This window comes from Amblyomma mixtum, chromosome 6, assembly GCF_055824585.1.
Source record: "Amblyomma mixtum isolate Tamu chromosome 6, ASM5582458v1, whole genome shotgun sequence".
Taxonomy (NCBI): Eukaryota; Metazoa; Arthropoda; class Arachnida; order Ixodida; family Ixodidae; genus Amblyomma; species Amblyomma mixtum.
Genome location: NC_143017.1, coordinates 68,342,154 through 68,356,337, shown reverse-complemented (window position 1 = coordinate 68,356,337; position 14,184 = coordinate 68,342,154). Strand labels below are relative to the sequence as shown.

Below are 14,184 nucleotides of genomic sequence, written 5' to 3'. Positions count from 1 at the left end.
AGAGTGACAGGTTTACGCGCTGGGTTACGACTTCTTTCGCAAACCGGGCCGGGCAATAATTTACGAGGCTTTCACCGGCGCCCCCAAACCCGCACTTGCTGTGCCGGGAGGAAAGGGGCCAACATGATCGTGGGGGAGAAAATTTATTCCTAACCGCATCCGGGCACGCTGATGGCGGTGACGACCGCCGCCTCCTCCCCAGCGCCCTCTCTTGGCGCGCAGGGCAAATAAAGCAAGTAACGGGCGAAAAGGGGAGAAAGACTAAGCGATTTGGTGAGCAGACGGGACGCGCAGCGTGAGGCCCGTCGACTATCCAATACAGCGCATTCTACGCCGCGAGATCCGGGCTTAAGCGCAGCGTCCGCTGTTGCGATCCCGAAGAGTCATGCACTGTAAAGGCGGCCCGCTTGTGGCCGCCGCGAGAAGCCGCTCGGCCGCGTTCCACGGGCTCGTTTGTTTTGGTCCGTTCGAGGCGAGGGAAAAAAGAGAGACTCGGAACAGGGCAAGAAACAACGCCACAAGCAGACGCGCAGCAAGCTGTCCGCATGGTCCCGAAAGATGAGGAGACAAGGCCTTTCCAGCGACCAACAATGATGAATGGCTCGCGGGGGGGTGTCCTGACACCGGGAGCCTGGAAGCCGAGTCGGAGTGCGCGAGCTGGCGGGGGAGGGAGGGAGGCGATGCCCAAGGGAACCCGGAGGCTGCGTATAGGAAGTGGTGCGCCGCGGCGCGCGCAAGGAAACGAAGAAGGCGCCCGCCAGTCAGTCACACGGTTCGCGCGTCGCTCCCGCTGTTCCTTTGAGGACGGGAAAGAAGGAAGGGGGGGGGGGGGAAGCCTTGGTGCGGCGGCCGCTGAGCTGCTGCCGTTGTCAGAGACAGGTGGTGCGCGAGGAAGCAGGGCGCAGAATTTTATGCCCCGGAGAGGATCCATTACCATCATTTAAACAGCGCGCTGAAGGGGACCCCGCTTGTGTCGACGACGTCCGCGCGGCTCTCCGTTCCCCCCGCTGCGTCAACCAGCGCGCGGGCAGTCCGAACCGCCGGGCAAAAGAGAAAGAAAGAAGAAAAAAAAAAAGGATGAATGAAAGGAAAGGAGAGCGGAGGAAAGAAGCGAACGAAAGAACAGAAGTGGGCTTTTCCGCGCCTCTGGGCTTCCGCATTAATGACTTGCTTAGCCGATCGACTCTCTTCGGTTATGCTTCTGCCCAAGCCTTTCTCCGCTCTTCCAGCTGGCTTCTTTTCTTTTTCCTTCAATCCTTTTTTCTCTCCTCATTTACTATTCTTCCCTTCTTTCTTTCATTCCTCCGTCCTTCCACTTCTGCTCGAAGTTTACTACTTCCGGTTTCCTCTCCCCCATCCTCGTTGCGCACCTTATCCGTTTTTTTCTTTATTATTATTTTTTCCCCCACCGAGGAACAACTCCTTCTCGGTCGATACGTGTGCCCGCGAAACAGTTTTAATGACGATAATTTATCGCGTGACAGAAAACCTGTATTCATTGGGGAAGGGGAAGACAAAAGAAGAAAGAGAAGTTCGAGCGGTGCGCTGGTGCGGGAAATTCAATAGCTTGATGAACGTCCCTCGCGCTCTGGGGGCTTTGTTAGGCAGCCTCCGGGAGGTGACATATTCGCTCGTACCGAGTTGGTTTTTCCGCCCGAGCGTTTTTCGCGCCACTATGTTTGCTTTCTTATCCGGGGGAGGCCCGGGACCCGCTGCCTGCGGAATACGTGTTAGCTTTTCCTGCTGAGACAGCGCGCGCAGTCGGGCTAAAAAGGAAAGTTCACAAAAGTCTAATTAAGACCACGACGACCGGAGAGTGTTCCCTCTCATTCGCGCACCTTTAAAAAAAAAAAAGTTGCCGTTTTAATTTAATTTTTTTATTTCGCTTTTTCCTCTTAACTATTTGTTAAGCAGTTTTTGCGGTCGTTTTCGGGCATACCCTTGTTAATGCCGCATTTCTTTTCGCATTCTTTCACTGCTAAGAATTAATTGCACCTGCAACCGCGTCGGAGCTGACGGGGTTGCTCGAGCACCTTCGGCGTTCTCCAGTCATTAAGAGCACAGGTAGTGATTTTCAATGTCCGAAAGTTAATTGGGTGAAAGAGCGCTTTGTTCCTTCGAAAAAGCTCCTCTTAATGCTCCGCCTTTATCTGATTCCCGGTAAAATTCATTTTTACGCTGTCGCGATCGAAGCGTACGAGGCGTGTAAGTGTCGATTGCTCGGGGGAACGAATCACAATGGCTCTTCATACTGGTGCTTCGAAAAATCCCCTGTCAAGAGTGCGCCTCGCGAAGCTTCGATGACGTCACAATGTGCAAAAGAGTGAAACAGGAGGCCGATGCTCGGTAATAGAGTCAGGCATGGTCTGTTGTTTCGCAGTAAGTGTTTCGATCGAATCAACTAGCCTGTATTGGCTCATATCTTCCGCAAGGGTGACCTCTCGTGGTTGGCTTTTCCTGAAATTCCTCAGAAATAGTGCTTTCTTCGTTCGTGTCGGAAACATCCAGTGCCACGGAGGCCTGTTTTGGTGTCCCTTTTTAAAGTTTTCATGGTTTCTTGCTGCCGTTGACTAGAGTCATGATCCAATATCTTTTAAAGAAAAAGTAGTAAGTTACAACTTTTAGCGCTCGAGCAGTGAAAAAAAAAAGAGAGAGTTGACAATGACACGGCTTACCGGCCACATAGCGTAAGCATGGTCGCGTTTGCCGCTTGATGCAGTGACCGGCTGGCGTAGCACACTAGTGCAAAATGTTGATATCTTATCCGTAATCTGCCACCTGCCAAGATTTAAGGATTTATCGGGGTTCTCTCGCTCTTAGAGTCGACACTTACTTCTTTCTCGAATGCAACACTTTAACGTATTATTCTTAAAGGAGAATAGACATCAGATCATTGCTTGCGTGTTTTCTTCTTTCAAATGATGCGTTAGGCATCATACGTAGATCACCCTATGGTATTCACCCACGACTGCTAGCATTTTATATTTGAATTGCCTGTTGATCTGTTTCGATTTCAGTTCCATCAGCCGAACGGTGGCTGTGATGTGTACTTGTGTTTAGATCACCTGAAGCGTAAAAAAAAAAAAAAAACGGGAATACAACTGCGGTTGCGTCGCTTATTGTCATTTCAGCTCTTGAGTCAGGCTGGCTTAAATGTTGTAGAGAATTAAAGCTACTCATCAGTGATTACATTTCTGTTTTTTCTATGCCTCAGGTGACCTAGGCACCAACTGCGCGTCACAGCCATCGCTCGGTTTATGAAACTGAAAGGAAAACAGCATTAAGAAGACATTCAGTTATTAATCAATGAGTAGTCGGAGGCGAATACCGCGTAGTGATCATTGTATTCTAGTGTCTTACACATCATTTGAAAGAAGAAAATATGCAAGTAAGCTTAGGTGTCTGTGGTCATTTTAAGGGTTTCCGTCCAATACAGAAGGAAACATAAAAATAAGCAATGAAGTCCTCTTCTATATGGGCGAATGTGGGACAGGTTAAAAATTGCGAGGACACTTTGGCAGTGAAGTGCAGAGAGGCGAAAGCCGAGGCCACTATGCCGTGACGACTTCCGGTGGATGTGACGTAGCACCGTTCCCGTGGCTTTATCGATACCCAATTTATACATCTTTCCGGGGTCTTAGGTGTTAATAACGCGTAATTACACATTTTTCCATCTAATATGACACAAATCCGTCGTTTTTCTGACCGTTCTGTGACAATTTTAACTATGCCGTGACGACTTCCGGTGGATGTGGCGCCACACCGTTCCCGTGGCTACATCGACGTCCGCGCTATTTCGACGCAATTTCGACATTGTGGCCTATAACTAATTAACTAATTAATCCACAGTCATCAAACTTGGCTTCTTGGTTCATTTTTTCCTCCTCTATCTGACGCAGCCATTGGTTTTCTTCTATCGTTTTTTGTTCTCGAGTTAAACGCGTGTGACACGCTTTGTTAACGGACGACAGTATGAGCCATTGAAGGCTTTCGCCTTAAAATGTGCGTGTGTTTACAGGAGGGCCAGAGAGTGTCATTGAGCGTCAGTTTTTCACATATTTTGAGGGGCATTCCTTCGTATCTGCTCTCCTATAGCTTACGCCTTCAAACTGAGCAAAAACGAAGAGGAAACCAAGCAGTGGTAATGTAGGGCACATGTGCGCAGCTCGTATTTTATGCTCTGAGAAATCGCCACTCCTTTACGTGATAAAATAACCGATATATCTTGGTACTGTTAATTTCCCCACAAATATTGTGTAATTTTCAAAGATAACGTCTAAAACGTAATTTTCAGGAGAACCTGGAGATAGTGTACTACGTTATACGCAATTTCGAGGTTACTTTGCTTGCGGGCGCCATCTTTCATATGCGACGCGATATCAAGTTTCAAATAAAAAGACCTTATGTATCTTCATTGCCGTGGCTGTGCCAGGTCGTCGCAGAATATCTTAAAACCCATATCTTATGGTACTTAAAAAGGGAGACTTATTTGATACTTGTCTTTGTTACGCCGCTATATTGTACTGAAGTCTGAAAAATAGGCAAAATTCAGTCAACCCCCATAGAAAGCATTGTATAGTATTCAAATGCGCTGGGAACCTCGTGTGTTCACAGCAAAGAGCTGAATCTTTGCCAAATTACTCGGCTGAGTATATATTATGCAAATTCGAGAGTGCCTTTTACAGCTGCTTGTAGTCACTTTTTGTTATTTTTTTCACTGTTTCCCATTCAGTTACGCGCCACCTCGCCACCACAACGGGCGGATAGCGCAAGTAGTATGTTTGGTTTGGTTTATGGGGTTTAACGTCCCAAAGCGAATGAGGCTATGAGGGACGCCGCAGTGGAGGGCTCCGGAAATTTCGACTACCTGGGGTTCTTTAACGTGCACTGACATCGCACAGTACACGGGCCTCTAGAATTTCGCCTCCAAAGAAATTCAACCGCCGCGGCCGGGATCGAACTCGCGTCTTTCGGGTCAGCAGCCGAGCACCGTAACCACTGAGCCAGTCCCGGAATACTGGGCATGTATTGCTACCCCCCCCCCCCTCTTTTTTTTTAAGGCGAAAGTCTCATGCTGTCGTTAGCAATCCTTGTCGGCAGCCGTGTCGACAGCCTTGTCGACAGCCGTGTCGGCAGCCGTCTCGACAGATCTGTCCGTGTTTTGACGGGTGTTCACCGAGATGTGTGAGACAGTTACTGCGTAATTTCCTTTCCTCAAATACAATTCTCAGTTTCTTGATTACGGCCCCTCTGTCTTCTTTATCTGAAAATTCAATAAAACATAAAAAGGAACAAAATAAAGTAAAAATAAAATATGAAAAATAAATATAAAAACAAAAATAAGAACAGAAAACAAAAATAAAAATAAATTACTAAAAACTAAAAACTACGCCAGGAAACGCTTTCGCCTTGCAGCACTTTAGAGAGCCAAAGTGCCCCCTGAATTTTTTTTTCTATAAAGGGTTGATATGCTATACAATTTGGTCAGAGATTTTGGTACTTCTTTCTGTTTTTTTCGTAAGGACAAACTCCAAATGCTAGACGCAGGCTCAATGCTGTAATCCCGCAAGCTTCGTATTAGACGTGTATTCGCTTCAAACAGGGCTAGATATCGCCATGCACCGTCGAACTTTATACCCTGCTCTAGTTCTCGCGAAATCTCATTTCATTGTTACTTATGGTTTCCTTTCTTCAAGCCGCAGAAAAAACCGTCACTTAAAAATACCCAGCCTAATGGGTTAACGCTGCTGCTAGTTGCCAGCCAGACTAGGCTTGCATTGTAATGCAGCAGTAATGCAGCTTAGATAAATAGTGAATTAAGGCCAGCCAGTCGTGGCACATTCCTCTACCTCAGCAGACCACTCTACCCGCTCACTTGGGCGCTCCTGTAACCCATAGCTCAAGCACCCAATCATCTGGATACCAGTGCACTCGGGACTCGAGGAAAACGAGGTCGTGGATAGCATAGTTCGAGGACATACAAAACTGATCAGGCTACACACAGACTCACGGCACCCAACTAGGCACCACATCAATACCTACGGCCTGCTACACCAGACTGCTGTACTTTCGATCGAAGCGTCAACTCCTCCCCACACCACACAAGGGACCGAGAGCACAGGAGGCTAGGGACTGGAGGCAACTCCAAACCAACACCTTCCCAAATTTACATTTATTTATAAATACAGCATAATATTCCCTGAACACTACAAAGCCGCATGCCCGTGGTGCGACGAGAGACCCGCAGCATACCACGTCACGTGAGGCTGGAGGGGTGAAAAACTAGACAACCTACAAACGCACTACACAGTAGGAGTAATAGGAGGCCGCACTGTCCAGCTCGGACCTGACGATTCAGCGTTACCTGATGTCCCAGGCAAGGGAAACAGACATGACCGTCGGAGCCTTGAAATATCACCAATGGAGATTATTTTGAATGGTCTTAAATTTTCAAGTGTCAATAAATGTTTCCGCTACTACTAGCTCAGTGTCATGAAGGCAGTTTAGAACAAACCGGAAGTCTCCCTCCCTCTTTCCCCAGTCTATAACGCAGCGCATTCGTTGCTTTGCCACCCGCAGATGGCGTCGGAGCCATCGAGATCACCAAGCTGACAGTGCCTCAGGTGGTGGAGAGCGGCAGGCAGGGCCCGTTCGAGCTGGACTGCCAGTACCGGTGCAACGAGTCCGACTCCAAGCTGGTGGTCAAGTGGTTCTTCAACGGGGAGTCGCAGCCCTTCTACCAGTGGATCGCCGAGCTCGAGGACCCCGTGGTGACGGACCGCTACGCGGAGGCCATCGACATGGACCGGTCACACACGCCGGGCGGCGCCGAGGCGTGCAACGTGCACACGTGGCACCTTCGGCTGGTCAGGCCCACCATAGACATGAGCGGAAAGTACCGCTGCGAGGTACTGACCCTGGCCAACCAGGACAGCGCCGAGGCCTCCATGATGGTGTTCGGTGAGCGCCCGTTTACTTGCAGTCATGTTAGGTTCTTTTCTTTGGCTTTGAGGAAAAGAAAATGGCTGAGTAACTATCTCACATGTCTGTGGACACCTCAACTGTGCCCTGGCCGCCGCGGTGGCTCAGTGGTTATGGTGCTCGGCTGCTAGCTGACCCGAAAGACGCGGGTTCGATCCCGACCGCGGCGGTTGAATTTCTTTGGAGGAGAAATTCTAGAGGTCCGTGTACTGTGCGATGTCAGTGCATGTTAAAGAACCCCAGGTGGTCGAAATTTCCGAAGCCCTCCACTACGGCGTCTCTCATAGCCTTAGTCGCTTTGGGACGTTAAACCCCATAAACCATAAACCACAAACCATCAACCGTGCCCTAATGGAAGGGATTTATTTATTTATTTCGCATACCCTCAGGGCCATTGGCATTAGAGATGAAAGTGGTTACAGGAAAAAAAAACAAAACATAGCAATGCAATAAGCGAAACGGGGCTGTCATCAAAAAGTTGCAGATGTGTCTAATCATACAATGTTAGCTAAGGCGTTCTTGAAAAGCTGGTAATCTTTGATGGTTGCTGTTGCTGCGGGAAGGTGATTCCACTCTGCTGCCGTTCGAGGTAAAAACGACTGAAAGAAAGCGTTAGTTCTGCAAAATGGGGCACCTACTTTGTATGCATGATCTAGTCTTGATGATAGGTGATGCGGGGGAGAGATTAATTCACTGCGCAGGTGTAACAGAGTAGATTCGAGAAGGCAAGCGTAGCAGCGGGCAGCAGAAAGTGAGGTGGGCGGATGAGATTAAGAAGTTTGCGGGGTTGGTGGTGGTGAAAAACTTTTTACTTCTCAGAAAGAGAGTTTGGGGGTCGGAAGACCCCGCTACATGGTCGGTATCCTTAGTCCGAAACACCACACGACGAGGCCCCGTCTCGCGCCCTTTTTGCCGGAGCCCTTGGGACTCCAGTGTGAAGCAGTTGAGGAGGGCAGACCCCCATGCCTTTCGTGTATGGGAAGGGGGAAGGTGAGTGTTCTGATTACATGCCCACACCATGTGAAAGAGATCGCAGATCTATCCACAGTGCGGGCAACGCCCATCTATGTTGGGATCAAAGTGTTTGACTACGGCAGGACTAGAGAAGAGTTCCTGTCTGCAGACGCCACAGAGTTCGCTCCTCCGCCTTACTTAGCCCCTTGGCAGGGGCCGGGTAGAGGCGGTGGCTGTCGCAGTAATGGATTAACATCTCGCGGAAACGCAGAAGCGGTTGATGAGCTTCTGAGCCAGCATAGCTAGGATTAAAATGTGATCATGTGGGCCGTGTACTGAATTGAGTGCGAGCTTGAGTGCACAGAGACGGTCTCCGCATTCTTGGCCTCCTTCATCATCATCAGCCTGACTACGCCCACTGCAGGGCAAAGGCCTCTCCGATGTCTTTCCAATTAACCCTGTCCTTCGCCAGCCGCGGCCACCATATTCCCGCAAATTTCTTAATCTCATCCGCCCACCTAATTTGCTGCCGCCCCCTGCTACGCTTGCCTTCTCTTGGAATCCACTCCGTTACCCTTAAGGACGAGCGGTTATCTTGCCTTCGCATTACATGCCCTGCCCAAGCCCACTTCTTCCTCTTGATTTCAACTAGGATATCATTAACGCGCGTTTGTTCTCTCACCCACTCCGCCCGCTTCCGATCTCTTAACGTTACACCTATCATTTTTCTTTCCATAGCTCGCTGCGTTGTCCTTAACTTAAGCTGAACCCTCTTTGTTAGCCTCCACGTTTCTGCCCCATAGGTGAGTATCGGTAAGATACTCCTGTTGTATACTTTTTCTCTTGAGGGATATTGGTAAACTGCCATTCATGATCTGAGATAACCTGCCATATGCGCTCCACCCCATTCTTATTCTTCTAGTTATTTCCCTCTCACGATCTGGATCAGCTGCCACTACCTGCCCTAAATAGATATATTCTCTTACTACTTCCAGCACCTGGCTGCCAACTGCGAACTGCTGTTCCCTTGCTAGGCTGTTGAACATTACTTTGGTTTTCTGCATGTTCATTTTTAGCCCCACCGTTCTGCTCTGCATGTCTAATTCATTGATCTTGGCGTCCTTGTAGTATATCAAGTAGTCTTACGTAAAAAAATACGGCAACAAAATCGGAATTTCTTTGAGGCCACACTAGATCGCGTGGTGCAAAGGGTATTAGTACTGCATATAACGTAAGTACATCGCATTCCGTTATGGTGACAATAAAAGCGTTGTCGCCCAGTACCGTCACTTGAGGCAAGTAAGGATGAAGTTCAGCATGCTTCTTTTTAGCTACATGTCTAGACCAGCTAGTTTAGAATTCAATGACCTGTAATGGGTTATAGGTGTGCTTCTATTAAATTAAGCATGCGAAGTCTTTTCACATGCGATTTGAAATGGTGGCGTAATCGCCAATTAAAACTGGGACTGCGTTCACGCTTCTCCGCAGTGCACAGCGCCAGGTCGGGCGCCCCGTTGTGACGTCAGTAATGACTGTGGTAGATTTCCAGTGACGTAATGCTTTCCTGAAAAAGGAAAACAAAAGAAGCATTCCTCTGAAGTGTGTTGTTCAACGGCTTTCGACGGGACATGGCCGGCAGGGGCGCAAGCAGCATAACCGAGAAAGCCGACCATTGTTTTGCACTGCCCTGAAGCTGCAAGGAGAAGCATGAGCATCGTCCTGGTTTCGGTCGGTGATTAGGTTGCCATTTTAAATGCTAGCGCAATAACGCTTTACAAGCTTTACCTTCAAGCTTCGTACATTAGAATCCTTGAATCTCCTCGAATAGAAGTAAGAAAGCTTCAGCCGGTTTTTAAGTGAAGAAACAACTCTAGCGGTTTTGTCATTACTAGCAGCAGATGGTCAAGGCCTCCCCACTCCCCTCCGCACCCTAAAGGGGTACTTTGTCTTTACTATTTTCGTGCCTAGTAAAAACCAATGGTATCACTCTATCTGTCTATGTTGATGTTTGTTCAGCAGGTAAAGACGCATCTCTTTTTCAAACTCATGACGTCATGGATCGAACTCATGACGTCATGATCAGAACGGACTCGCAGATCAACATATATGGAAGTAAAAGCCGGTCTAGCGTAGCCTCAGGGATCCTCGAAGAAAACAAAAAGAACAAAACGCCTTCACTTCACCCCGCTTGCTTGCGAGAAAAAAAAAACGATGGTGTCAAGGTCAGTGCTCTGTTTTTCTACCTTTCGTAGGTTATAAAAGCTCGGTTTTCAGCGAGTATAGCTGCCTTTTCATTAAAATTCGGCAATTCGTTGATACAAGTCAACTTCAATTGGTTCTCATAGTCTCTTTAACTTGGGCACTGGAGACGTCACAGTGGTGTGGCACTTTTCTATCATCTCTTAGTTCGTAATTTCAGTTCTTTGTACGGAATCATAAACTAACCGGCCGTCGCTTTGCTACAGATGATGTTTCCCCATTTTTTTTCCCGAAACTGTTTAGCTATATCACGCGCTTTCTTTCAGTTCTGCTCCTATATTTGCCTATCGAATATGTTTCGCAACCCTGCCAGATCCAGAAACGGCACCGGTTCTGGTCGGCTTGCGAAACATAGTCGATTTCTCACAGGCCGTAGTTGCTTGCGCGTTGCAGTCGTGCCAGATAAGGCAAGGAACATTCTTGAACGCCGTTATGGCGTATTTGAGTTGGATGCCAGCGCGTATCATCTTTGTTGAACTACACCTTCGCGAAACTTTTTCGGCCACCATTGTTTGCTAGGGCTCAGACTGCACGATCATATCGCGAATAATAGCTTGCAATTCTTGCAACACACAAAGTTGCGACTCAAATTTCTGGAGGTCCTTACAATGGCGCAGCATTCAGGAGTTCATTTCTTGTCTGAGCTGTTACAAATTCGTTCCGCTAGCGGCTTCCAAAAGACATGGTATACGCTTGCCTCTATTTATGCAGCTTTAGCGTGCCAACGTCAAAATGAGTTTACAGATCTCGCCTATACGCTTGCTGAGTAGAACTTGCAGCGTGCCATACTTCACTTTGCGCAATTTTGTTTGCCACTCGCCGAGTCAGAGCAGCCTGCAACCATTCGCAGATAGTTAAACAGAGAAAAGTCGCACGGGCTGTTTCCAAGTTTTGTTCCTCTCCAAGTCTTGAATCTAGCTTTGAGTTGCCATGGGGACCGCTGTGTTCGTGTTGCTGGGAACTTCGCAAAGCGTTTTATCCTTCTTATTTTGTCTCTATAGCAGTTCACGGATTTATGCCCCGAGTGTGTCGATTATTCGTTCACCTCTTGCTCCATTCGCTGAAGTTTTTTCTTTTGCTAGGTATGGGTTTGCATCTGAGGCGCGTGTGTCTCAAGCACCGCATTTTCTTTTTTTTCGGAGAAAGAAAAATTACGTGTTTCAAAAGCAGGTAAACAATCACAATGTCAATTATCTGAATGCGGCCGCGTCTGGGGCTATAAAAAAAACAAACAAAAAAACTTACGTCACGCGTTCATGCCTCTTAGTTACAGCCATTGATATAAAAATCTATAACGCGTTCTACTGCGCACCTCTATATAGGAAGTTTTTTCGAAAGAAGTGGACTTACGGCTACGCCTTTTTGACATATTATAAATGAAGCGAGAAATAGTCTGTCTGCATCGCTGTTAATGTGTCAGGGGATGGCTCAGGAAACAGTAGAAGCGGGAAGTTTGTTGGCGCTGAGGTGAAGACAGGGCACTCACTCACTCACTCACTCACTCACTCACTCACTCACTCACTCACTCACTCACTCACTCACTCACTCACTCACTCACTCACTCACTCACTCACTCACTCACTCACTCACTCACTCACTCACTCACTCACTCACTCACTCACTCACTCACTCACTCACCCCCCACCCACCTAGCCATTCACTCACTCTCACTCACTCACTCACTCACTCACTCACTCACTCACTCACCCCCCCACCCACCTAGCCATTCACTCACTAAGTCCCATCCCCCCACTTATTCCTGTTCACACTCACCTGCCCACTCATGAACTCACTCACTCATACTCACACTCACTCGCTCACTTGCTCTAATTCAATCATTCACTAACGCTCAACTCACTCACACTCACTCTCTCACCCAACTATTCACTCGCACTCACTCAACACTGCTGTCGATGACATTACGCCTCACTTTCAGAACGAAACGACCCATGCCATCTCCGGCTTAGAGCAGCATTCAGATTTCAAACACCTAGATAAGCAGCTGCTCACAGGCACTTAAGCAGCTAATTAAGAAGTTTAGCTAAGGCAGCTAATTTAGTAGCTGAACGCAAACTCATTCTTTCGCTCCTCTCTGCTTATCCCATGCAAGCGCAGCTTATGCTAAAAGTTTGCTTTCACATTCGCTTCGTCACATTTGCGGACAAAAAGCCTTCACCTGTCTAATTTTCTTTTTTTCTCGCATGCGGAATAAATTCACAGTGCGCAATAACATGTATAGACAAGTAGGCACCCCTGGCTTCCTTTGTGAATACATATTCCTCCCTGCGCCCCGCATTTCCCCTGACAAGAACTGCGCTCCATACTGTCCGTCGTTGACTAGCTGGGCCGTAACCCTAACCGCAGTGAATTCTTGATTGCGTGGCGCACGGCTGCGGGGGAGAACGTGCAGACATGCCTCTCCTAAAACGCCTCCACCTCTACTGCTACCGATTTCGCAAGACATGCCGGAAGCAACATGCCCGTCACGACCGAGACGTAACACGTGAAACAGTTTCAGAACTTCGGTGTGCCGTAACGCAAGTTGCTCGAGACGGCGGAATTTACACAAGCCTCGATGCGTGCACACACGCATGTCGAGCATTTGCTTCACTTGAAGCGTAAAATCGCAAGCGAAACGCTCATTGAGTCACAGAACTCGGAATTTTCGCAAAGACAATCTACCGAGAAGAATGTAGATGTAGGTTATTCAAAAGGCGCGTCCTTGCAAATGTAACCGCCCAAGGCGTCAATAAGAAAAAAACGTTGCGTTTCGGGGGGTGTCGGCGCACTTAAACCAGCTATTATAGTTATGAATATCTTTGACATAAGGTGTATGTTAATGGCGTTCAGACAAATATAAAAACAATTAAAGTCAGGCAAGGCTGGATAAAGCCTTGCATGCTTAGGAAAGATGTCGCGGCCAAACGGACCCATTTATGGTTTATTATTTTCTGCAGTTTCGATAATTACCGCACTCAGACATGGCAGCACACCATCACCCAGATAAAGATAAGCTAACTCTGAGCGATATAGTGAACATAACCGGCTCGGCGTGCCATCGGTTATGCAACCCTTACGAGGGTACACGCTTCCACGCTTACACCGCGAGCGCATTTTCTCCTTTAGCCGCGCCCATATCTGGACTAGCCCCTTTTGCCCCCACTCCTGGACGCGTCAGTGTCGTTGGTCAAAAACCATTTCCCATTAGTTCTTGCCCAACACTCCGCCTTTGTTGCGCAAGCACCCTCTGGGCTAACTGATAGCACTCAACTTTTTCCTTCTTGCCTTTTCTTTCCCGCGATTTTTTTTTTGTCTTTGTTTCTTCGCGGGCATTGTCAATTAGCGCCACCGAAGTGTCGCAAACGCTCTTCCTTCTTTTCTTCCCCTACCCGCGGCGGTAGGGGAAGACCACTCGTGTCACGGAGTATTCCCCAGGCGGACGACGCCAAATGCTGCTCATAAATCGGCCGATCCAGAACACTGAGGACCGACTTGAAGTCGTTAGCGTCGAGCGTGCGCGAGGCTGAGAAAGCTGCTGCGCGCGCGTGTGGAGAGGAAAGGTCGTTACTCGTTCCTTGTACGCAGTATCTCCGGGGCCGATGTTGCCCACTGGGGAAGGCGCCGGGTGACGCTGGCTTCTCCGCCCTCGCCGGAGCTCTTTCTGTGTTATCAAGTGTGGACGTGTCCGCCTGCCAAATGAAGCCAGCGCGCCGGACACAAAAGAGGACGACGTCGAAGCTGCGATGCTAGCTTAGTTTTATTTTTTTTTTTTTGGCTTTGACACCCGCTTTTTCTCTGTACCATGCTTTATATTTGATTCTTCCTCGCATGTTCCTTCCAACTTTCTTTTTTTTTTTCTATTCTCTCCGCCCTCTCAGGGCACTCGTCGCCGTTGTTGTCGTAGCTGCTGCGGGCCTCGATTCGATTAAGACCTTTATGACCCTCTACCCGTGTTATCGGTTCGTTGTGCCTTGTTCGAAGAGCGCTTGC

General features: G+C 48.3%; 1 protein-coding gene across 1 annotated transcript in view; it reads left to right on the top strand.

Moving 5' to 3' along the window:
* Positions 1-14,184, top strand: part of LOC149339302 (uncharacterized) — a 148,107-nt gene that overhangs the window by 15,873 nt on the left and 118,050 nt on the right. The window contains exon 2 of the mRNA XM_089550911.1: positions 6,580-6,960. Within this exon, the coding sequence (XP_089407037.1) occupies positions 6,580-6,960 (381 nt within the window). The remainder of the gene's footprint in view (positions 1-6,579; positions 6,961-14,184) is intronic.